General features: G+C 47.3%; 1 protein-coding gene across 2 annotated transcripts in view; it reads right to left on the bottom strand.

Annotated features, from left to right (window-relative positions):
- The window catches only part of MGMT (O-6-methylguanine-DNA methyltransferase), a 283,714-nt gene that overhangs the window by 233,078 nt on the left and 23,718 nt on the right, over positions 1 to 26,918 (bottom strand). Inside the window, exon 3 of one of the 2 annotated variants that reach the window (XM_024751578.1) lies at positions 8,688 to 8,760. The exons of the other annotated variant lie outside the window; for it this stretch is intronic. Within the exon in view, the coding sequence (XP_024607346.1) occupies positions 8,688 to 8,760 (73 nt within the window). The remainder of the gene's footprint in view (positions 1 to 8,687; positions 8,761 to 26,918) is intronic. 2 annotated transcript variants of the gene reach the window in all.

Raw genomic sequence — 26,918 nt, forward strand, 5'->3', positions numbered from 1 at the left:
AACCGTCTTCACAGTCCTGCTCCTTTGCACTTTTAACCATCTCTAGTATCGGTATCCTAGGCAATGAAAAATGACCAGAAAGGGGCTAAAAAAAGAAACCGTCTGCTTTCTTACAAGCAGTGTACAAACAAGGTGCCCAGATGTTTGCTACTGTTATCTCCCCAAGGTCAACGGCATGTGGCCCACAGCTGAGCTCAGGCCTCCCCCACGGCAGCCCCATCTCGGGCATCTCCGTGTTGCCATCAGCTGCGTGTGTGAAGTGCAAGCTCGCTGGCACCACGAGCACTGATCAAGGGAAGGGGAGCAACCTATCTCCTGACATCAACAAAGTCATCGTGAAATTAAAACTAGTTTTACAATCACCCTGCTGAACAGAGAATAAGAAAAGAGCATCAGAGAAGCACCTTTGTCTTCATTACTCAACATCAGCCCACCTGAGGATAAGGTGCGAGGGATTATCCTCATTAGGAAAAAACATGTGTCAAACCCCTAGGAGAGAGAAAACACTTCACACCTGTCACCTCTTAATAAACCTGGCAAAGAGAGGGGGGAGAAGAAAGTGGATGGGATTGACCCCCACCAGGCGTACAAGTCAAGAAGGAAAATGATGGGGAGAAGCAAGGCCCGTGGCCGAGACCCGGCTCCCACTGCCACTAGGCCAGGGCCTCCCCAGCGGAATTTCACCAGGTCACATTCAACAAAGGGCAGCTGTAAGTATGCCTGTTTATTATGCCCTAACAACCAAGAAGGGTTCAATTGGTTGAAATGATTTTGCCAAACAAAATACGGGCACTGCCATCTGGTATATCAAACTTAGAATGGATCCAGAAGTTGTGCAAAAACATCACTTCACGTCTACACAAAAACCTGCAAATGGATGTTTACGGGAGCTGTATTCACAATGGCTAAAACGTGGAAGCAATCTGCATGCCCTTCACTAGGTGAATAGCTAAATAAACCGCGGCGCATCCAGACAATGCAGCATTAATTCATTGCTAAAAAGAACTGAGGTATCAAGTCATGAAAAGACACGGAAGAAACCTAAATGCATGTTTGACTAAAAGAAAGAAGCCAATCTGAAAAGGCTAAGTACTCTATGATTCTAATTATATGGAGACAGTAAAAAAAAAAAAAAAAAAAAAAAAAAGTGGTTACCAGGGTTGCGGGGAGCGAGGGATGAATAAGTAGAGCACAGAGGATTTTCGGGGTAGTAAAACTATTCTGTAGGGTATGGCGGTGGTGGATACACGACATTATACATTTGTCAAAACCCATGGACAGTACACCACCAAGAGTGAACCCTGATGTAAACAACGAACAAAGGTTTACCTCCTTCTGGTAGGGGATGTTGGCAGTGGGGAGGGGCACACGTGGCGGTGGGGGGGCGGGGGAGGAGGTATACGGGAACTCTCTAAGTCTGCTGTGAACCTAAAACTGCTGTTCTAACTTTGCTGTGAACCTAAAAGTGCTCTAAAAAATAAAGTTTACTAATTAAAAAAAGAACCATTCCAAAGCCTTCTGTTACGGCCCTGACATGGAAGGGAAATGATTCTCGTTTGCTGCTAAATTTTGGTGAACCCAGCTCCGTGCACACACAAAGGGAGAAGAAATTCTGCATTACAGGGTCACAACTAGGCTTCCAAGTTAAAAACTGCTTCTACAGGGATCCCACAAATACTGTGCTCTGCCCGTTCTGAGCTTACACACAGACTTCCAGGACACGGGATCTGTGAGCACCTTCCTGATTAACGACGCTCTGGTCCTGAAGAATACCCATCACAACCAGGGCAGGGGAGTCAGGGCCAAGGTGGAGGACGGCCACCACACGTGCATCTTGCTAAAGCACTCAGCGTTCACCAGTCGCCTAAACAACGCGCTCCGGGCAGCACATTATAAAACAGCCGTAAAATGCCTGCCCGTCAGAGCTTCCATGTTAGAGGGGCATCTAAGGAAATTCTTTCGCTGGTCTTTAAAACAACCATTTCTAGATAAAAACAGGCACTGTCTCCATTTAAAAACTATACTTAAAAGTCAGCTTTCCTTCCCAAACTTTTCATTTCTGTTCATGTTATCCAACTAAGGTATGAGCCATGCAGGAAGGTTTAACTGCTTTTCCATTCTGAAGCTCAAAGGCTGTTTTGAATCTGTGCAACTACACAGGAATTAGGGAGCAGCCAGAATACAAACCCGTATGTGTTGTGTGGGTAAAAGAAACAGATCCCACACAGAGACAAGTGCATCAAACTTACATGTGTACAGTTTAACAAAATGCTCCAGAAATCTCTTGGAACTTCAAGCGTTTTTGAAAAATATTTCCAGGTACAACACAAAGGTGGTAACTAGAGCTCCCATATCCATTCCAACAGCTTACAGATAAAATATCTCTGGATCTTGCCAAAAACTGGTGCATGACACCAGAACATGCCAGAACACTCTACAGAAAGACCCATAAAGATCTTCTCTTAAAAGTTTCTTAGTAACTATCACTTATTTCTTCGAAAGAAGAAAAAAGCTCCCCTACTAACCACGGCGCTGCAGACCAGAGTCAAATCTACAAAGACTGTCCGTGAAACGAGACACCGGCGTCAAAGCAAGCTCCGACCTGAGTGTGCATGCTCGGGGTGCACGGTGGAGCCCACGCACCTGAAACCACAGGTGAAACGCTGTACACTGCCCTGGCTAATTAATTTCAAGGAAGAAAAGTTTTACACCAAAATGAGCATGAAACAGGAAAAGCACAAGTTTGTTAATAGGTTTCCCACTTGCCGGGCTCCCAGGCCCCGGAAGCACCAGTCACTGCCCGCTCTGCCCCCCGCCCTTTGGTGGAGGGGGACTTTGGTGAAAGACAGGAGAAGCCCCGCTCTCAGGCGCTGTTTGCGCAGCTTACGCCGCCTACTCCTCTTCCGGAGATGCACAGGGAACGTCTGAGTACTCAGCGACGGAAGAACTCTTCTTTAACAGCAAATGTGTCACCAGCCAGAAGACCAGATGCACCAACGATGACAGGAAGCAGGTTACAGAAATGAATGCAGCCCAGACCTCCAACAAGGAGCCCACAATCAGAAGCAGGATGAGAACTCTGCGTCCTCAGCCATCGCAGCAGGATTTGGAAAAGCCGCCGGGCCTGGGTCTGCTGGTTGAATCCCGAGGGCGCGCCCCAGCGCTTTTACGCTTAGACGCCCCTCGGGGTTCCAGACAGCACGCGGAGAGCGGCCGAGTCCACGGCGCAGGGAACCCGGAGTCCCGCGGGCGCCTCGTGCCCCCCGCACAGAGCCCGGCCCCGCGGCGCAGGGTCCGCATCCGCCGCCGCAGGGCCCGGCCAGCAGGCTGACACCCGAGCCCCTGCCTCCCCCAATCTCAGAGCGTCCCCGTGTCACCCTTGGCATCCTGAACTTCAGTGAGGACCGAGAATGATCTACCGTGAAGAAAAAACGATGAAACATGCCACGTTTCCCCCCACTTTTAACTCCCCCTGTTAAACTGCCTATGTGACCATCACTGACCGAAATACCTGTCTGGGGATCAGATGGGGCGGGTGGCGAGCTCACCCTGCCCACAGCACCGCCTCACAGCCTGCAAGCGTTCCCGCACTTGAGGCACCGACTCAGTCCGGAGCTGCTCGCTGACAGCCGGCCGTGGCGCGGGAGACGGCGGCAGGCTGGTGCTCACAATGCAGCGTCGGTTCTTGGAACTGCCGTGTCTTGGGAAACATCAGCTTCCGTAGTCACGGCAGAAAACAACCTCATCCTTTATCCACCTCTACAGCTGGGCACAGTTTAGCTTTCTTAGAGAATCAGTAACGTGGGAGAACAGGTGGGAAGATCTGAGAGAAACGCCTTCTTCAATTCGGCAGGGCAGCCGAAGCCAAGAGACGCCCGCTGCGGAGCGGGACAGGACGGGCCCCCGGCCGCGGTCGCCGCAGAGCTGAAGGAGAGCACACTTCCAGGATGCGCAGGGTCGCTGGCGAAGTGAAAAGCTCTCACACTTCTCTCTCTGACAGCAAGATGTGATTCAAAATCCTCTGCACCCCAGAAGAGCCCTGGAGTATCAAAGTAGCACAGGCTTGTCTGCAATCAAGCCACGAGAAAGAAGTCCCAGTTAATAAAGATTTCCACCTGTGGACACGTGGAACGTCTACGTTAAAAACGTGTGCTTTCTGTGTCGGTGACATAATTAGCTTACCAGGGGGACTCGCTATAATGCTGTCTCCAGGTTCAATACCCCACTCCCTGTTTGCACTGATTCATACAGCACAGTGAATACAGTTAGATCCAGATTCCATAACAGGCTCCACTGAAATCCTCAGAGAGGGCTCCGGCAAATGGCCAGGAAGGCATCCCCACACCTGGAATGGGAATCAACCGTGGCTTTCGGGGAGACCTACAGAAACGTCCCTGCCCGAAGCAAGGGGGCTGCCAGGATCCACTGGCCCAGATGCAACCCGTTCCTCCCCTCGCAGCTTCATCAGTATTTCCCTGGATGTATTCTGCAAATTCAGCAAGGTGCTCAAGGGCAAGAAGCGGTGAGAGTGAAGAGTAGGGACACCTGTGGGTGAAGAGCTTAGGTACCTGAGCACCTGACAATGATCAGGGGTTGGTGGGATGCAGGGCACTTTTAAACGGTTGGAAGAAGTCCGAAGAAAAGCACTTCATGACACGTGTTACGAAATGTGATACGAATTTCGTACATGCGATACGAAATTCAAATTTCAGAGTCTATAAATACAGTTTCACTAAAATGTAGCCAGGCTCATTCTGTATTGTCGACGGCAGTTCTCGTGAGTACAGCTGACCCTTGAAAAACACAGGTTTGAACCATCAGAGTCCACTTATACACGGATTATTTTCCAACAGTAAATGCTATAGGACTACACGACCCTCGGTTGGTTGGTTGAATCCGCAGACGCAGAGCCACAAATACGGAGGGCTGACCGTAAGTTATACCCAGATTGTCAACTGGGTGCAGGGGGAAGGGGGCTTGGGGCCCCTAACCCTGATGTTGTTCAGCTATAGGTCAGCTATAGTTGTGACGAGACCACACAGCCTGCAAAGCCAGAACTATTTACCATCCAGTCGGTTTTAGGAAAAGTTTGCCACCTCCTGACCTCAATGCACGTAAGTGATTATCAGCCTGTCCCAGGTTTGGTGGTGCTGGATCCTTCTCTCCCACCTGCTAACGAACAAATCACAAGACCATGCCGATTCCCACATGCTCACCCGCTTGTCTTTGACACCGCAACCTCAAGCAAGATGTGGTTACCAAAGCCTTCTGGAATTTCTTACGTACTGGCTTAGAAAGACCAGCCACTAGTCTGCAGGAGTGCTAAGCCTGGCCACCACTAAGGACCACAGGATTAGGTCCCCTTTATCCCTAATAAAGAGTCGGCTGCACTCTGTTTCTGCGGTAAACGATTCTCGGGTGAGAAGCACGGTGTGATTGATGACTTGTATCCCAAAATGGAAGAGCCTTGTGTTCCAGATACGCTCCGGCAGCCGGGAACGAGCCAGCCTTGACGGCACAAGGCTCCTGGAGGGACAGACGCCATCCTCACCGCAAGGCCAAGCAGCCACTGACATGTGCGCCGCTTCTGAACCATTAACCCAAGGCAAGAAATTTTATGTTCTAAATTAGCTACATTATGCCCAAAACCTATCAGTGGCTTGATAACTTGAACATATAATTCCATACCTTTTACTCTTCAAACAATAATTCAGTCTAATCCTGTGGCTGAAGCCAAGATTTCCAGACCAAAAGTGCACTTTCCATTTGATTAAATACTAATAAATGCAAGAATAAAATACCAGTCTTTTATCTTACAGTAAATTCTTCAAAAACCCACATACTCTAAGAATTAATTATCTCTCTGGAGAAGGGGACAGGTTCTTCCCCTCAAAGACAGTTTAGTAGTCTCAAAATCTTAATTACAACGTTTAAAACATAATTTATAGCAGTCCAGGGCTTACAGAAAGATGACATCATAGTGACCTGTCAGTCAGCACGGCCTCAGGTGGAGCACCGGACAGTCAGTAACAGGATAAAAAGAATCGGGCAGGATCTCCCTGCAGAACAGACCACGCGCCAAGCTGTGATCCTCAACAAAGCACGCAAGCTGATATGATACACACTTGGCCTTTTTTCCATGTGTGTTTGGTACTTTAAAATTTAGAAGATATCTTTACATATTTCATCCGTTAAGAAGTAAACAGAGTGGAACGCTTTCAAAAGGAAGATGGTAGATTTCCCAGAGTAGGGGGTTTTCCTTGTTTTCTAGTGTTATAAACAAAGTATGGAGCCAGGGCACTGACACCAGTGTCTCTGGTGCGTGAGCCACGCCCAGGGGTGGCGCCCAGGGGCTGCCCCAGGTCACACCGTGTGGCCGCGGTGGTCTCCAGCCCGATGACTTGGCACAGGAAACCTGCTGCAGCCACAAGGGTGGAGTGGGCCCTCCCTCCGATGGGGTGCTCGGGGCTGAAGCCATAAGGCAGACGGGAAAGGTGGGCATGTGCCAGAATCACGCTCCATCTGCTACAGCATCCTCCGAACAGGGTCCCATCCTCACTGTAGGTGACAGAGATAATGCATCCTGTTAGGAAGCTGGAGAAAACCTCTGTGGGAAACCTGAAGGGAGATCCCACTCGGCATCAGTCCCCGGCTGCGGCGCTTAAGTTAGATTGGGGAACACGCCTTCCCCAGGGGACCGGGGACAGAGCTGGGCCTGCAGAGAGCAAAGCAGAGCCAGCAACCACTCCGGCCCCGTCTCCTCCTCTGTGATGGGGACACCGTGCGGACTGACGAGACAGTCGGGGCTACCCGAGGGTCAGGCAGCGCTACTCACGGCCCCTTGGGAAGTCAACCCCAGGCTGCCAGCCCGCGGGGCGGCCAGAACACCTCCGTCCGTGTGCGCGTGCCGGCGCCTGCCGTCCCTGTCTCTCTCGTGTGAGCTGAAGAGCAACGTGGTGGCCAGGCACTCAGCAGCCAAAAGATGCAATGAGGTGGAGAAAGGTGTGGGAGCAGCCGGGGGTCGTCACAAGGCAAGGCAGCAGTGTCACTGGGTAGCGGGTGGCCGCTGGACAGACAGCTGGGCAAGGTCACGACAAGAGCCTGAGAACCCTTTCTGAGGCTGGGCGTCTGGCTTTGCAGGGTCCCATGTACCTAACAACGCCCGCCCGCAGCAGAGAAATAACGGAAGGAGCCCCCACACACCTACCAAAGCAGCGCCGAGGACACCCAAAGACATGCTCAAGAGGCCTCTGTGGCCCAGGAGCCAGGAGAGGCAGAGACAGGGAAGCGTCCCGGGGCGGCACTGCCCGTTAAGGCAAAGCAGGCACGGGGTGGCGCGGGAGCGAGCCTCTCCCCTCGTGAACCTTAAGTGGGAGGAGGTGTGGGGGTCATACCAGAAAGGCGACCAGTGAACGAGCACCAGCTACAGTCCTGCTGCTAACCCCACTCGGGGTTCAACTGTCAAAGGTTCCGACCCCCATATGCTCCAATAGCTGCTGTCTACACTTGATGCTTTGTAAATACTCAAAGGTCCCCACTGTCGCGGATGGCCTACTTCCGTCTTTGCTAGGAGTGTATATCATTTTAGTGACCCATCAAAATAAGAGCGAGTATCTGGTTGAGTTTCCAAAAGGGACGAAAGGGAGTAAGTGCTAAGGAAGTCACTGCTTCACCCTCATTACAATCCAGGAGCATGGCCGGGGCCATCAGGAATAGATTCCGTCCCTGACGACCATCACTCATGAGTGAAAAGGAAAGGAAAGGAAAGAAGAAAGACCCATCAAGGAACACCTGCTTTGCTCTGTTCACTTCCGATGGATTTCTCGGTAGTGGGGCGTTCAAGCTTCTATTTGGAAGACAAACGTATCTGTCGAGGGCCCCTCCAGTCAGCACAGGTGACTCTACTTCACAGAGAAAGGTCCTGCAGGATACACCCGCTTTCACCCACTCTTACACTGAATTTTTTACCCTTGGATGTCGAACTGCTCACACAATGGTTCAAGATGTCAAGGTCTCGAACCTTTGGCTTAAATGCTGGCCAGGCTGGAGGGTACACATCGCCCAGCCAGATCCAGAACCTGCACACACACAGTCCTGCTCTCTCACCCACAAATGAAGCCCTATCTGGGGAGCTGTACTTGTTACTAAAGCACCAACTTCCCTTCTAACCAGCCAGCTTAAGGACTCGCGTTCACACAGAGCTGTACAGTAACAAGAGTGCACTCCCACCCGCACCGCAGGCCGTCTGCACGGCTCATCCAAAGAAGCATATGCGGTCCTCTTGGAGATGCCTCCTCAGCCTCAGCTCTGGGGCCGACAACAGCAGTGCGGTCACCAACAGGCATTCAAGCTCCCATCCCTTCCCCTCTGCAACACACATCTCACCCACGTGGAACCATCTCCTGGCTGTACTGTTAGCTCTCAGCGCCCACGGGGGACATCGGGACCCCCTATGACCCTCCATCCTGGGCTTCATGTGGGCTTCGCGTTCACCCTGCACACGTGTCTTCCCAGAAAGGATGACAGGCCATAGCACAGCCAAGTCTCTGAACCCCCTTTATCCCTCTGGTCCTGAGTTATCCCCCCTCCCCATCTCCCAGCAAAGATCCAACCCCGTCTGTCCCTGGGCCGGGCAGTGTCAGTGAGCTGGGGACAGGTTAGGGTCAGATGGCACCCCAGTAACTGACCCGGCTCAGGAAATTCTGGGCCGCACAGGACAGGGGCAGGACGAGGCTGTCTCTGGCTACTGGGCTCTGCTCACTGTAGGCAAAAGAGGATGAAGGTGTGGGATCAAACTAGGTTCAAATGAAATTCAATGTTTAATATAGAAAACTCATTTGTGCTCAGGTTGACTGATTTCAGACACTTGTCATACACATGGAGAAGATATACATAAAATCCACATTTACACACAGAATCTAAGTTTCAATAAAAACAAAGACCAACTCATAACCAATTTGGGCCTCTCACTGCTGTGGCCTCTCCCGTTGCGGAGCACAGGCTCCGGACGCGCAGGCTCAGCGGCCATGGCCCACGGGCCCAGCCGCTCCGCGGCATGTGGGACCTTCCCGGACCGGGGCACGAACCCGCGTCCCCTGCATCGGCAGGCGGACTCTCAACCACTGCGCCACCAGGGAAGCCCACGTAACCAATTTATCTACAGATGACACAGTGACTAAGTATTGTGCAAATATTTTTCCTTGGAAATAGGGATTATTACAAAATCATATGTAAGCTATACCCAATCTTTGTTCAAATAATTGATTGATGTAATCATCTCTCTCTCTCGTATGTTCCCACTACCATGAGGAAAATCTCTACAGTATATTTCAAAAACTAGCAGAAATGTAAAACTTCGTGCTACAGAACTTAGCTGATACATTTTATCTAAATTACAACAGATTGAATTCTTCAGATAGTATTCACAGATGAAAATCTTATCGATCTACCACATTAATTTCAAGGGTAACTTGAATTAGAAGAAAAATCCAGGCTGTAACAGAATAAAAAACGCTTTGATAATTAACGACTCCTTTAAATACTAAGTACCTTATCTATCAGCATGCAAACTAACATTTAACGAAGATTTTTTAAAGATACTGCCATTTTCTCCCTTTCTGGAAGACTATTCACAAGATTTGGAACACACTGACTGCAAAGAGGACACAAGGTTAGAGCCGGTGGAGCTGGGAAGTTCCCCGTCCAGAAGAAGACGACACACAAACTTATGCGTTGGGGTGATGACAAGCATCCTGGTGGAAACACTGATTGTCACCTTCCCTTGTTTCATGACGTCCTTTACAAGGTCATTTTACTTCTCATTTTTTTTCCTATACGGAACACCAAGGCCGGGACAGTTTCTGGAATTGCTTTTGTGGTCCCCGAAGGTCCGACGAAGAGCCCACCTGAAGACCCACCTCCCTCACCCACAGGGACAGCAATGCTCTGGGTGGTGCCCGCCCTCCCTCCTGCCCAGGGATGGTGTCCAAGGTGTGGGTCCAGGAGACCTGGGTGGCACGCTGAGCCTGTGACCAGGTGTGATAGACACAGTATCCCAAATGTTCCTTCTGTTTAAAAGTTATCAAATGTACTTCTTTTTATTGTGGTAAAATACACATATTTAGCATTTTATGTCTCTAAGTGTACAATTCGGTGCCATCAAATACATTCACAGTATCTGTGTGACCATCACCACTACGGACGCAAAACTTCCTTATCACTTGCAACAGAAACTCTGTACCCACTCCACACCACGTCCCCTCTCCTCTCCCCCAGCCCCTGGAAACCACCACGCTTTCATCTCTGTGCATCTGACTACTGTAGGCACCTCGTACAGGCGGAATCACACAGTACGTGTCCTCTTGTATCCGGCTTGTTTCACCGAGCGTAATGTCTAAAACATTCATCCATGCTGTACCCTGTGCCGGACTTTCCTTCCTTTTTAAGGCTGAGTAACATTCCACTGTATAGATGGACCATATTCTGAGGTTTATCTGTTCATTCCTCGATGGACATCTGGGTCGTTTCCAATGTGTGACTACGCTGAAGGATGCTGCTATGAGCACCGGTGTACAGATAACAGTTCGAGTCCTTACTTTCAGTTCTTTTGGGTCTATGCCTAGGAGCGGAACTGCTGGATCACATGGTAATTCTATGTTTAACTTGGGAGGAGCCACCACACTGTTTTCCACAGCGGCTGCCCCAGTACAATCCCACCAACAATGAATGCACAAGGGTTCTGATTTCTCCACATTCTCGCCAATGCTTGTTATAAAAGTTATCAAACATATTTCTTCCATTCAGGACACTGAGAAGTGTACAGACTATAATTCAACTTCTTTTCTTTTTGCATTACTGACCCACAACGCAATCTAATAACAGGACGAGTCGTTCCCTGACCATTCCTGCATTTCCTGTGTGCCAGGCTCTCCGTATGCTTCTTCTCTAATCTTTACAAGAGCCCTGTGAATTAGCCGCATCCATTTCTCTGATGAAAAACACAAGGCTAAAGACATGAAAGTGACTTTTCCAGAGCCCCGTGGAACAGGTAACGGATGGGGCTGTCTGACAAGAGTGCTGAACTGGGTGAGATTCGTTTAGATACAAGTTTATGAATTATGGATTAAATTAACATGTAACAGAAAAAATAAAATGAATATGTATCAAACACTTGTCTTCACTGGAATTCCTTACGACAAGGAGGACGCAGGTGTTTACATTAGAACTAAGTTGATACAAAGAAAACATTAATAAGCATCGCTACAGGCAACCCATAAACCTGTGAAACTGTGACAAATGAGCAAATGACAGCCCCAGTGAATGGAGTTTGGGGGTGGCTGCCGACACCTGGCTGCCCTCATTCTGGAGGTCTGTCAGGCAGAATGGAGGCCTTGTTCCTTCCTGCCGCCCCTGAGGCCCTGGCACACTGTCTCTGCAGAGCAGACACTCAAGTAGATCAAATTTGCTGCCCTCTCTCACCAGCCACACGCCCAGGACAGAGCCCGCTCTAAATCCTTGACCTGACAACAGCCAAACCCAAATGCCACAAAGAGAGGCAGCCCTGGGGAGGAATTCACCCCACGAACCCGATCATTCTGGGGCAGCCATTCGCAGGGCCTGGGGGATGCAGACGCTGACCCGGCAGGAGGGGGCAGGCCCGGGTGCTGCTTGAACCAGCTCCCGCGTGGTGCCAATGCTGCAGGCAGCTTTAGAACCGTGCAAACGGTGTCTAGTCCCATCTCTGGGGGCACCGAGCCTCCCGCTAACCACGTCTGCTTCTCTTTGTTCATGCTGAGCCCCAAATATCTCTGGAGAAGGTCTCCATCTCGCTTTCAAAAACAGCCAGGTGCACGTGTTTTCTTAGAATAGTCAAGTCAGAGCCTAAGTGATGCTTACCAGCAATTAATTTGGATCCCGTCATTGCTCTGGCCACTAAGAAGCTCACTGCTTAAAATCCGGCCCGTTTTGAGCCATTTTATAGAAAAGCTGTGCCACTTGTTCGGAATACCAGCTTTATTTATTTCCCTGCCCTTACTTCCTGTGCCTAATGCCTTCATCTATATCTTACATGTTTTTCATTTTTAAAATTATGTATATGTCTGTAAACTTCCTCAAATTCTTCCCTGGCTCATATGAGATACAGATCAATAAAATGACTAAACTAACTGAAATAACCAGCAAGTCTATGATTCATGACAGAGCTTGAGATCTGTTGGCCATGTTTCCAATATACCCACTATTTCACCCATTCTCACACATCAACTCCAGTGTCCTCCCCAACATACGTGGTGCCCGCCATATTTTCATCAGCTGAGATGCTTCTCCACAGGGCACCTCCAGGTCCTCACATGGCCACCAGCACCAGGGTCCTGCAGCGCCCTCAGGGCTGCCCTGGCTGCCCCACAGAGATGCAGTAAGCTCCAGCACCCCACACCCCCCAGTTTCCACAGCCACCCCATGCCCAGCAGAGGGTTCCGGATGCGAGAGGCACCGGGGAGGTGCCCCTGCCCCGGGAGCCAGCACCCACCAACTCACGCTACTGAGACAGGCACCGCGGAGAATGACACAGAATTTGTACCACCTCTTCCAATGTATCACCCCTCCTCACACTTCAGTTTTAGCGTTTTCCCTAAGATGTGTAGTTTCCCACAAGGCCACATTTTTGACAACTGTATTATATTTTAGTGTCATTTCCGTAGCACGTGACATTTCCGTGGCACATGACACCAAGATTTCCTTTTCTGGGCTGACCCCACTTGGCAGCCGCTGGTTTGGTCACCTGTGGTCTTCCAAGGAGATGGAAAAGGGGTCTCCCTGGGCAGAACCACTGAGGGCAGCTGCCTGGGCTGCCTCCCGGCCACACCGGGGCGTGCGTGTGGGGGAGCCCTCTGCGTGCACCGGGGGGCCTGCACGGGCTCTAGCTCCCTTCCAGCCCTGCACCCAAGGGTGCTGTCCACACACACCCCCGGGAACGGCACCCAGTCTGGGGCGCACAGACCCTCTACTCCTCTTCCTCTCAACTGCTGCTCTGCAATAACTTTTTAGTGTCACACTTTTATCAAAAGCTGGTAGACAGAAAAAGCTCTTTTTCTATTTAAAAAAATTTTAAGTATTACACGTATAGATTTCAATGAACCAAGCAGACTTTACATCCCAGAATCATACATAACTGAGGAAAAGCCAAACAGATAAGAATTAGAGAAACAGACTGTCTTTCAGAGCAGAGTTACATGTCTAAAGTCACCTCTGGATCAACTAGAAAAAGTAACAGCAATTACAGTGTCTCTAAATCATTCTACAGTGGAACTGAGCTGAAGATTTAGTAATTCTGTCAATTTTAAACAACTTGGAACTAAAATTTTTTTTATTTTTTTAAATTTTTTTGCAGTACGCGGGCCTCTCACTGTTGTGGCCTCTCCCGTTGCGGAGCACAGGCTCCGGACGCGCAGGCTCAGCGGCCATGGCTCACGGGCCCAGCCGCTCCACGGCATGTGGGATCTTCCCGGACCGGGGCACGAACCCGCGTCCCCTGCATCGGCAGGCGGACTCTCAACCACTGCGCCAATCAGGAAAGGAAGAACTAAAATAATTAACTGCTATTACTGTAAAAATTTTTTCTACTTTGTGAAACACAACTTTTCGTACAGAAATAATAACACAAGAGTACAAAGAAATATAAATGTGCCAGGAAAACAAAAAGAGAAAGAGGCAACAAAAATGAGGATGGGAGTCCTAGGTGTGCGCAGTGCCTGGTACACGATGTGCATGGAAGATGCGATTTTGCATGTTGGTCTCACGGGGCAGGATCTGCCATGCGTATCCCATGAACAAGAGCATACACACTATGCGGACACACTAAAAATGAAACCATCGTGAGAATAAACTTCATCCCACAGCTTAAGGCAATATCTATTCCAGACACTCTGGGGTAGCGATGATAAACATCTCATACAGGAAAGGCAAAAGCTTCAACCCAAAAGGAAAAAGCAAACAGAACCCTCGTAAAGCCGAGTGGCAGACAAGAGTTCTGGCTTCACGTGGGAATCGCGCACCTCCCTCCGCAAACCAAAGCCTGCCCGAGCGACTCTCCCGAAATAACCGGACAAACAATCTGATATCACAGAATTTCACTGTACTGATTAGTTCCTTGAAATACGTAACTAGAAATATCCACACACACTCCTTGTGGCAGAAAATGTTACCTTTGCTTTCTTCAATCAGATGAGCCGTCTGGCCGGAGACGTCTATTTAATCTGGTTTTCCAAGTGAGAGGTCGGCACCCACTGGACCTTCTCCTTCTAGAGCGTAAGACCTGTACTGCTCACCTCCCGGTACGCACCATGATTTACGCAGAGATCACCTGGCAACCTCTCACCTCCCTTCTACCTTTCCAGACCTCACAACACCTCTCCCCCACCCCCTCCCTCCGGGAACCTCTCAGCTTGACTATCCCCTCCAGACCCTCTAAAGGTCATGCAGACGCTTCCCCCACCTCCTCACCTGAAATCGATGGTCTCCAAGCAGGCAAGGTGGGGTGGACTGAACGGGGGTGAGTCACCTGGAAGAGGGTTTTCGCCTACAAGGTGTCTAACCCCACCCCTGAGGTAATCAGTCCTGAGGAAACGGCTGTGACCAGGCGCCGGGAAGAGACACAGGCTCAGTGCTACCGGGCTCCCCACGGCCCCCGAGAAGCAGAGGGCCTCTCCTGGGACAGAAAGCCACGTCGCTGAGAGAGGAAACAGCAGACTCCCCCAAAACAAAAACTGCACAGGAGGTGTCACCACCCTACAAAGGATGTAACATACCACCTTGAACCCGGCTCTTTAGTAAACGTCTTACCTCTGATTCAAACCCTAAAACCTGTGGTGGAAGAAAAAGACACGCTTGAGGCTGTTTCCTGGCTGCTGCAACTTAACAGATAAAATGTACTGAAGGCAGATCCGTATTTACTTCCGGGGCCTTAAAGGTTTCCCCATCTGCCAGGTAACTAACACAATCAAAACACCAGCAAACACAACCAAGTGAAGACACAGCACGTGAGGCTGTTAGAGAATCTATAAAAGAGGGGATATATGTATACGTACACCTGATTCACTTTGCTGTACGGCACAAGCTAACAGAACAAGTTCAAGGACCAGGAAAATCTTTACGGGAGGAGAGCTTTGAAGGACGGGTAGGAATTCGGAAGGGGTCGATTAAGAAGGTACTTGTGAGTGGAAGCGAAAGGGTGTGCAAAGACACAGGGAAAAGAAAACACGGAGCACGGAGTTTACAGAGATGGCGAGTCCAGCAGATGAGTGAGGGAAGGGCAGGGCTGGCCGAGGCCCTTGGAGCAGCGTGACGACTGGGGCTGGATGTCCAGGAAGCAGGGAGGGGGAGACTCGGTGCCACCCGGGTGCTCCGAGATTCACCCGCCCTCAGTGCGTTGCTGAGGAGGGCACGGAGGGGCAGGGGATTCCCAGAAAACCCACCCACCACGCTGGGACACGCTGCTGGGCGGGGGAGGGGGGATCAGGAAAGGAAGGAGACCGAGGTAGCCCCACAAGAATCCTGCACGAGGGCACAGGAAGCCACTGATGACAACAGGGTGGGCAGTGAGGAAGACGCAGGGGCAGACGGGAACCAGCTGGGCTTTAATCATGCTGTTCACAGCCCTTATCCAGTAACAACCTGCAATGGAGTACAGTCTGTAAAAGGACCGTATCGCTATGCTGTACACCTGAAATTAATATAATATTGTAAATCAACTGTGTGTCAATTTAAACCAAAAAAAGACCTCAGGCCAAAAGAACAAAAAACGTTATTCAGAGGCTCCGTGAATGGTGCCGGCGTGGCACTGCTGACACTGGGGACAGACCTGCGGCAGGGTGGCCCGCGTGCGGTGGGACGTCTACCTGCAGCCCTGTCCTCACCCACTGGATGCAGCAGCACCTCCTCGGCTGTGACAACCAGACACGTCTCCAGTGGCAAACGTCCCGGGCTGGGGGGTGCAAAATCGCCCCCAGTTAGAACCACTGGTCTAATGAAGGGACACCGCCCACGGCTAGGAATTCTGAGCCCAAGCCCACGGCGAGGTGAGGCAGAGCTCAGGTGCCAGCCACGTGAGTGATCCCAGGCCCCTGGTGTAGTCAGCGCTGCCCCCTGGGAAGCATTTCAGGCTCCACGTCACTCTTAAGAGCAAATCATGGAGAAATTTTTCCACCGTAACGTCCAGTACAATCGAAGGACCAGGCACGCAGGGAAACGCGACACCACAATCAAGAGCAAGCAAAACCCAGTCAGCAGCAGCTGAGAGAATGGATCCGCCAGACAGACAGCAAGCAGCTCAGCCACGCCTACAGAAATGAAAGACTGCGGTGACAGGCGCTAACTAGGGTCAACTGCGGTGGTCATTGAGCAATACATGCCGGTACCGAGCCCTTGTGTTGTACACCTGAAACGAATCCAATGTCGTATGTCAGTTATACCTCAATAAATACATGAACAAACCATCAGCTTAAATATGCCCACATGAAGACCGAGGACCACCGTGTAACTGAGCTCCACGGTAATTTTATAGCACCGAAACTTCAGCCTGAGGTTGTTAAAGAAATCAAAGTACTCCGTTTTTATTTTATATGATATTTATTACATAACACTGAAACACATTGCTTGGGGCTTCCCTGGGCGCGCAGTGGTTGAGAGTCCGCCTGCCGATGCGGGGGACGTGGGTTCGCGCCCCGGTCCGGGAGGATCCCACATGCCGCGGAGCGGCTGGGCCCGTGAGCCATGGCCGCTGAGCCTGCGCGTCCGGAGCCTGTGCTCCGCAACGGGAGAGGCAACAGCGGTGAGAGGCCCGCGTACTGCAAAAAAAAAAAAAAAAGTAAAAAACAACAACACATTGCTTGATACTTGATAGGCCTACATTCTGACATAGAAATGCGTGCTAGGCCAGCCACAAAGCCCCTTTTGTATGATATTGTTTTCATTTTCATCTAAACCAAGGGAGCCCAGTAGGCTAAGATAACAGTATACAGCCTATCAATGGACTAGAAAATAGAAGAGGGAGAGCAAGAGATGCGTTATCTACCGGGAATCCCCCTTACTTCACTTACATTTTCCAAATTCCACTTATTGTTTCTGGAAAAATTCCCACCGGTTGTACTTTTGGGCAAATTCCACTAGTTGTATTTTCCCTAGGCATATCTGCTCCCAATTCTGCATTCTCTTTTGGAAAACAGCAGACCAGAGTTATCCTCCCAGAACCAGCAGCACTGCTAGCTTAGGTCTATGATACTTCCTGAATCAGCCCTTTCCCAAAGCGTCTTCCGCGGTCTTTGCTGGATGTCATACAAATTATCAAGTCAGAAAAAAAAAGAAAGAAAAATGACCCCCCCCCCCCCTCACACGAGCCTAGACTGGACAAAAGAGGTCTGAATGGTGGTGGAGGGCCATAGGGGGCAATCAATGCCCACGGGGACACTCCCCCCTTCTGGAAATGTGGGTCCCCAGTGCCCCTGGAGGGGTGTGATGGTGCAGACCCCCCCACCAGGAGGGCACTTGTGAGGGGGCCGATGTCGTCACACTTCTAGTGTAGCCCTGCCTGAGCTTTTCTGTTCTGAGTACCTAAAACTTTCTTATAAATTACTGCCCTGTTGTTGACATCTTACTTTACGTTTTTCCTAAGTAGCATATGTAGACAGGTGTGACCCATGAATTTCACTTCAGGACTGTGAAGGGAAAGTTATGAACTATGTGTATCTAAAGGGGCGGGAGGTGGGGATGGCACACCGGGTCAGGCGCCGCTGAAAACCGCTAGGCTACAGTGGGAGATTCCCAACACACGCGCAGAGACGGGGAGCAAAACACACTTATAAGGAACCTTATTTAAACTTATTAAAAAATTAACAATAATACTTAACCTTTGATGGCTAACTGATTTCGTCAAATACTTTATATAAGCCCGTAACTTTCAGACAAGGGGCAATGCTAAAAAGAGAATAAAACATTTGAGCCGCCTGGATCTGACAGAATTCCAAGCCTGCTTCTACCCGAGTATTAGAAAAGCTGAAGCCAGAAACCACTAAATAAGAGTAATGCAACTAGGCATAACACAATAAAAGATATTACCTTCCAAGTGCATTATTGTTGCCAATTATAAGATTCACTTCAACTGAATTTCAAAAGCTCAATCGCCCTCAACAGAAACAGTCTCTTTTTTAAATTTCGAGTATTACATTAAGGCAATAACTCACCTTCCAGCTATAATATCACCCTCCCTGACTGCAATGCTACATTTCAAAAATACTTCTCCATCGACAAGTCAAGCGAATTCGGGTTAATTTTATTGCATTTTGGCGCTGTCTCACATTGGTGTGCAATTACCTTTATCATTTGATTGCCGAGGCAGAGAGTAATCAGAACAATTATTTGAAAATGGAGGTTTATAAATTCGAAATCACAGTTGCTGGCATTTTTGATAAAACAGCAGCTTTATCTCGGGAAGTGGCAGGGACATGGGATAAATCATGCATCAGTCAAGTGCAGCTGACCTCCAAATGCATCGCACAGTATCAGAAGTGCTTCCAAAGGAACTTTCCAGCATCATCCATCATCCTTCATAACACTAAAATAGCTACACACCTGAAGAATAGAAGCTAGAGGATAATTTAAAAAAAAAAAAAAGAAAAAGAAAAAATTCCAAGCAGTATGGGCAAAACCATTAACTGTTCTCCCTTTTAAACTGTGAGATACAGTCCATGCACATAAACAAATATGACTTTACCATAACTCTGAACATCTGTATTCATATTCGTCAACTCAGTTTTAAATACAAACGAAACATGGAGTCAAGTCATGAAAAGAAAAAGTGCATTTCTGGACTGCATGCATTTTTATGTTCTGTTTGGGTACGGCTGCCTGTGTGGGTCATACTGCTTCCGTAGTCAGCGTATTACTGTCGCTACCTCTGTTCTCTAGGCCTCATTTTCTCTGAAAGTTTATTGCTTAAAAAAAAGAATGTAACTTGATTTTAAAGACAAGAATAAAGGGAGAGTCAAATCCTTGGGTCCCCACATTGGTTTTCCCTAAGTCAGTTACAGGTGACAGGGAGCTCAGGACATTTAGGAAGGCAGGTGGCCCGGTCCCCAGTCACACATCTTCACACAGGGGAAAAACAGCCTTAGGACTGGGCCTCAGCTTTCTTTAGGGAAAGACGGCAACCACATCGCACCACACCTCTGGCGTACATTAACCATACCTTGTTTTAACTCGTTTTTACGGGGCAAAATAAAATAACCATGTGATCATTTATTTCCTTTTTATTAAAGCAAATTCCCCAGAAAAAGAACACTTCTGCACGTTCACATGGGTGACCCCATGCCAACGGACTATCAAAGGTCTAGCTGGGTAGGAATGAAATTTATTAGCTGCATATGCCTGGCACTGGGCCAGGTGCTTTACATATATTATCTCATTTACTCCTCCCAGCAAACCTAAGGTACAGCAAATTACTTGCAGATGAGAAAACAGATTGAGAGGGTAAGTAACTAGCCCAAGGGCACAGCACGTAAGTAGCAGCTGGTATTCAAGGTCAAATCCAACAGACGTCAAAGCCTAGACTTCTGCAGACTGGCAACTACCTCCCAGACCCACACACACATCCCACACTGTGTTAGTCAGGACAGGCTTGGCTACTCTGCAGTAACAAATACCACCAAACATCCCCTGCGGGTCTGGGTGAGTCTCCAGAGCAGAAGCCTCCACTCCGGGTGTACAGGCGTCTCCAGGAGATCACGCATGAACTTGATGGCACGGCAGAGAAGGAGCGTGGAGAACCACGCACGGGCACTGACACGCTTCCGCCTTCCTAGAAGATCCAGGCATCTCCTAAAGATGCCCAACAATTTTCAATCTTCATCTGATGAAAACGCACAATGGTAAGTTTGATTTCTATCAGCTAAGCTTTATGGTCCTTTCCCACCAGCAAACTCAATTCTAGTAAAAAAAAAAAAAAAAAAAAATTCATGAAATAGGAGTCAGGTGTAAGATCCTACCTAACACAGTATTCGTAAAGAAACACAGTATTTTAATAAAACCCTTGACTGTCCACACCTCGAAGTATGAATACTGTGTGACTCCTGACACAGTAATGTACAACCAGAACTTTCAGAGGGTTTCATGTTTATCTAATGAATTTTCAATATTTCTCTTTGACAAAGAAAAGTAAGAATCACGAGTTGCTTACAGATAAAATGTACCAATTTCTCAAAAATGGGAATTAAAAGAAAATAAGTTAACAAAAGAGAAAAATAACCTAAATTAATAGAGAATCCTATGAAAGGTAACAATTATTCTTCACAGAAAATAATATTAGAGGACCTTCATTGTTTTCTTTCTTCTCAACGTACATCTGAATATTTGAAAATAAGCTAATTAGCTGGTCCATTGACTTGAAAGCATGCCATCTATTTTGAAAACAAAATGATTCCATTTTCTGTCTACTCAAGTCCAAACGTCAAGCCTGAATTCCTAACCACGCTGACACGAGCAGTTAAAAGAATTCTGCAGACTACCTTTTGACCAAGCAAGCACAGGAGACACTCTCCTTCACAAACAGGATTTCGCCTACCAGGTGGCACCTGCACTAGTAACATCCGATACAATGGCACGGGTTCACCAGAGTTTGTTTAAAAGAACCCATATGTAAGTATGTGCCCATCACAAGAGCCAGGTCTCTCACTGCCGGAGACAGGTGGTGGCTAGACTGAAACCTGCTGTGTTGGATTCAAACTGGAGGTACCAGGACAAACTCACAGTTTTTAATACGCACACAGACGACAGGTGCAGAAATCAATGCAGGTGTGTCATGATGTGCGTGTGTGGTCAGCGAACCTGCACAGACGCCCTGGCTCTGCCCACTGAGCGGGGCTAGAAGCATCAGCACCTCGGCAGCAATACGCACACCAGTGCCCAGACCTTGGTCTCTAAATATCATATTCCAGGAAAAGGAATGTGGGCTCCCCAGAGAAATGAGTAAATCCAGGACTGGGGCAGGGAAAATACAAGACAAGCTTGGGTTACACTGTGGGGCCAGGAAGGAAGAAAGAGCTACACAAAGGCTGGACACGTCAGAAAGACAGGAGCCAACCTCGGGGGGTCCCAAGAGCCAAAGCTGAAGCTGCCGAACAAAATAAGCCATGACAGTACTGGACTACCACCCACAGCACAAAATAAACATCCACGAGTCCATACTAACATCAACAATTCGCTGAGTAAACAAGTACGTGGGAAAGAAGGGACAGCTCGTCCATTCAGAAGAATTCCAATCAGTGAAAGAAGAAAAAAATGAAGGGGATACACACCATCAGGCAGACAACACAGTAGCAACTGTTGTAGACAAGGTACATCAATGAACGCTAAAACTGGTAGTTGAAGCCTGAGGAGAAGCAATATGTCTCAAGGTATTTATTAATTACGAAGGAGAAAACAGTAACTTTACAGTCGGAGAAACAATCAATTCCACCTTAGCCAAGTGACCGAGCTCAGTTAGCATCACCAGTAACTGACGTGTGGGCACCATGCCGTAACGCCTTGAGAGGGCTCTCACCTCTGTGCTTTTCTTAGCAGAAGCGTGAACCTCAATCTAATCGTGAGACAACATCACAAACCCAGATGAGAGACATTCTACTATATAACTAACCGGTACTCTTCAAAAGTGTCCAAGTGACAGAAAGCAAGGCAAGAGGGACTGCCACAAACTAGACATGAGAGAGACAAGGATGCCACGTGGGGCCTTGAACTGGATGGCAGAACAGAAAACGGACGCGAGTGGGAAAACTGCTGGAATTCCAACAAAGCTTATAGTATTACACAATACCAATTAATGCTAATTAATATGCTAATACCTTGTACATTAATTCCCTGGTTGTGGTAACTGAACAAGGTTATGTACAAGGACCAGGTAAGATGTTAACACTAGGCAAAACTAGATGGATGGTGTACAGAAACAAGGCTGAAATTATTCAAAATAGAAAGCCAAAAAGACCCCCTATTCCACTGATAACTGTGTACATGCACGGTGTATCCTGACCCCGAAGACCTGGCAGTTGAGAAACGGGGAGACGGAACCAGAGAGGGTGAGAGGCATCTGCATGGCCTTTATCACCCCCTGACTGCCTGCAGGCTGGGGAAGGCCGCAGACATGCATTAACATTCTCAATGGAAACCGCTCCCACGACCTCTGGGATTCAGAACCATGACACTGCATGTTTGCCTCTGAAACAGGTTGGTACAAAGATCCAAGTCTGGGGCGGGGGATGTGAGTTGTTGCTGGGAAATAAGAAGGTTAAATAGATCATAAATTAAGATTAGTGTCAGCTGGCCAGCAGCTTTCTATCACATTATAAATCAGACTAAGAAATGAGGCACCTCCTGTTTAAAATCAGAAACCATGCAGAGTATTTCCTCCATAGCCTCTACCCCAATAGGTCTCTGTAGCCAAAGAAAAGAAAGAAAGGAGTACATCAAGACCACTACATCAAAGGGTAGTAATTAAAAGGGGAAAAGGTACCAATTATATATGTGAGTATATTTAACACAGTACAAAACACTATTTGCAGGGATATTTCTCCCTGTATTTTTTCCCAGAAATATCTAGACCATGGAGACAGCTAGCATCAGCACATCATCTACAACAGTTGCACAAGCTAACGTGACAGAAGCCGGGAGACCCTGGCGCAGACATCACAACCCTGAGTGGGTTCCGGGTCAGGCCACATAACACAGATGCAAATAATGGCCAGAGATGGCTACCAGTATTTTATTTAGACATTTTTATAAGGAAGCCAGGGGTTGAAAGCACAGCTAGGATAACTATACAAATTTTGACTTTACTAAAATGTTATGTCCCCTGAGCCAAGGTATTAATCTTGTTATGAAAGAGGTTTCTCTTCTCACTGGCCATTCATTAAACTTTCATAAATTTTAAAGCATCCTTGTTGTTGGATCATATGAAAAAAGCAACTAGCAAGTATGCAGAACTAAGGAGGATCAAACCAGCTTGGGGCGGGCTGGGCTGGAGGAAGATTTAGAGTGACTATGAAAATTCCAGACATTTGTGCTTCCTTAAATATTTATGAAACAGAGCTTTCTGTTTGCAATATGGTGTGATCCCAAAGAAATAAATGATCATTCTTCTCTTCTCCAAAAGGATAAGGATAAAATCAAAAGGCAAACCCAACAACCAAACCACCCCTGTCACCCTATGTTCTCTGAATCGGGCCACACGATGGGGCACCGTGCCAGAGCACCAGGAATCAACACACAGCATCACCCCCGTCAGCGCTGGACACAGGGAGACACCAAACTGACCTGTGAAGGCTCTGGGAATGTCATTACATTCTCTGTGACCAGACACAGGGCTGTTTGTTTCTGCAGGAACTTACATCCCGATGAAGCCCTGATGTGATTTTAACGACGTGCAGAAGCTTCGCCTAGAAAACGGGGAGGAATCCTGGTGGAGAGAGATAAGCCAGGACAGACCAAATTCCATCCACGTCTGGCAGAGAGCACTTCCATGTTATCATTTCTCCCCCCGCCCCCCGACAATGTGATATAGTGTAAGGTTTAATTATATAAAATGGTTCCAGAATTTTGGAGTAGGCCAGATCAAGAGATGAGAATTTTCGTTCTCCATAAGCAAACAGGAATTTAAAAGTTCAGGAGGTCATCCATCATCTGTGAGTCATAATCAGCAAGCGAAGTGTAAGAGGATGTATCTTATCACTTGGCCTATAAAAGCTTCTGATCCACGGGGTAAAAACACACTGAACTTTAATAAGCACTCAATTATAACAAATAAACCCAAACACCTAATTACCAAGTGACTCTTTATAGTTTCTAAAATAACTTAACCCAGTTTTACAAAGCAGATATTTTAAGATTCACAGAAAAATCCTGCCCAATTCCAGCATTAGATACTACAATTTATTTTGCCTACACCCAGAGGATCAAGAGATCTGTAACTCTAAATTACGTTATCTGCACCATAAATTCAAAGAGAAATTAGTCTCATTTACAAATAGCAATTACTTATAACAGAAAACTGAGTTGTAAATTTAAATTCTTAGTTTTGACAAAAATCCAAAACCTGGTTAGAGGAACACCACAGAGCTAACAGAACAGCCTATGTGTGGTGTCAGCAATGTCTTAGTTTAATTAAATGGTTTTGCAACACAAGCTAATTTCCAATGAAACCCTTTTTTCTTCTCTAATTCGGCCTACTTTATATTTTTTAGTGTCCTGTTCAGGCAAATTCCTCTCCCCGTGGAGGTGATGTCCCTATTAAAACAGCACAAAGAGGGAAAAACATGTACTCTGTTCACACAAAAAAGGAGATTTTAATGCTCAAAGCGCTAGCGATAAATTACAAAAAAATAAAACAAGAAAACCAAATGTCAGAATCAGAATAGATTCTGAAGACCACTAAATACCATTAAACAAACAGTTAATCCATCTAGAGCAGGACTGTCCAACACAGTAGCTATTAGCCACATGGGGCCACTGGTTTAAATTTAAATTAATTAGAATATAATAAAATTTAAAATTCAGTTCCCTAAGTCACACTGGTCACATTCCAAGTGCCCAGCAGCCACATGTGACCAGTGGCCTCCGCACTGGACGGCACCGGTATATTCTATCACTGCCAAATGCTCTGTCGGCAGTGCTGACCAACCCTGTCGCTGTCACATTAGAGAAACTGAGACCCAGGAGGTAATGAGTCGACTCGCTGATAAACCAGGAGGCCGACCGCCGAGCACATGTGGTTGGCCCCTGAGCACCTCAGTCACTACGCCCAATGTGAGCTCAAGCTCCACAGGGTCGGGGCCCTGTCTGTTCAGTTCAGAGTCGGAAACACACCCAGCACATCCCCACCCATGAGGCTCTGACCAACAGCAGGTGGGCGACGCTTTGAATGAAGACATGAATAAATGACCGTAATGCTACTGGATCCAAAATTATAAGATGTAGTCCCTAAACTCAAGAGGCTAAGAGGGTTAAGAATTTCTCAAACTAAGACTTAGGAAGACTTCCCTTCTCAAAAAGACCGCGTTATGTATCTTTGTGCACAAAATTTTAATTAATTCTTTAGAACGGGGTCTCAGACATGGAATTACCCTAAATACCTAACAATGAAAGAATGTTACACCTTTATAATGGAATACCGTGTCTTCTCTAGAAATAACACGGATAAGCACTTACGATAAAAGGTCAGGTAAAAGAGCCAAACACAAAACTGGGGTTATTCCATGTAGAGAAATTATCTCGTGTGAGTGCGCACGTGACGTGTGCGTGCACATATGTGCATACGTGTGCATGTGCGTACTGCAGTCAAGAGAAGCGAAAACAGAAAACACAAGCAGAAGAACGGATGTCCAAGATACTGGTGTTAGCAGACAAGAACTTTAATTATGACTGCTGTGTTTAAAAATAAGAGGAAAAGACAGACAAAATAAATGGGGCAGTGGAGAATTTTAAATACTGAACTGAAATTCATTATTAAAATGTGAAATGGACATTCCAGAACTGAAAACACAAAGTTTGAAATTCAGAACTCACTCGATAGGATTAATAGTAGATGGAACAGAGCAGGAAACAGGATTTCTGATCTACAGGACAGGTCAACAGAGAGTATACAAACCATGGTACAGAAAGAGAAAAAAGGTATGGAAAGAAACAAGAGCATTAGAACCTTGAGAACACGGTAAACAAGACCAATGCCTATAATTCAATCCCAGAAGGAAAGGAGAGCAGATGAAGAAGAGAAATAGATGAAGAAATGAGTCGAGAATTTTCCAAAACAAATAAGATACCAAACCAGAGATTCAAGAAGCTCAGCAAATTTCAAACAGAATAAATACGAAGAAAACTCACAACTAACCACACACAGTTAATTAGTTTCAAACCACAGAGAAATGAAAAACCAGAGAGAAAGTCTTAAAAGCAGCCAGAGGGATAAACTCCCACTACCTCCGAAGGGGCAAGGACAAGGCTGACAGCCGACTTTCCACAGAGACTTTAGAGACCAGGAGAAAATGAAATGACTTGTTTAAACCGATGAAACAAAATACCAACTCAACAATCAATAACTGCTAAGTTATGATTTTAAAATGGAGACAACCCAATCAAAAAATGGGCAGGGGATCTAAACAGACTTTTCTCCAAAGAAGACATACAGATGGTTAAAAAGCACATGAAAGGATGCTCAACATCACTAATCATTAGAGAGAATGCAAATCAAAACCACCATGAGGTACCACCTCACACCAGTCAGAATGGCCATCATCAAAAAATCTACAAACAATAAATGCTGGAGAGGGTGTGGAAAGAAAGGAACCCTCCTACACTGTTGCTGGGAACGTCAACTGGTACAGCCACTATGGAGAACAGTATGGAGGTTCCTTAAAAAACTGAAAATAGAGCTACCGTTATGATCCTGCAATCCCACTCCTGGGCATGTATCTGGAGAAAACCATAATTCAAAAAGATACATGCACCCCCAATGTTCATTGCAGCACTGTTTACAATAGCCAAGACATGTAGGCAACCTAAATGTCCATCAACAGAGGAATGGATAAAGAAGATGTGGTACATATATACGATGGAAAAGAATGAAATAACGCTATCTGCAGCAACATGGATGGACCTAGAGATTGCTACACTGAGTGAAGTTAAGTCAGAGAAAAACAAGTATCATATGATATCACATATATGTGGAATCTAAAAAAGGGTACAAATGAATTTATCTTCAAAACGTAAACAGAGTTACAGATGTAGAAGACAAACTTATGGTTCCCAGGGGGTAAGGAGTGGGGAGGGATAAATTGGAAGACTGGGACTGAGATATACACAATACTATATATAAAACAGATAACTAATAT

The sequence above is a fragment of the Neophocaena asiaeorientalis genome, unplaced genomic scaffold (genome assembly GCF_003031525.2).
Source record: "Neophocaena asiaeorientalis asiaeorientalis breed wild unplaced genomic scaffold, Neophocaena_asiaeorientalis_V1.1 scaffold108, whole genome shotgun sequence".
NCBI classification, from domain to species: domain Eukaryota; kingdom Metazoa; phylum Chordata; class Mammalia; order Artiodactyla; family Phocoenidae; genus Neophocaena; species Neophocaena asiaeorientalis.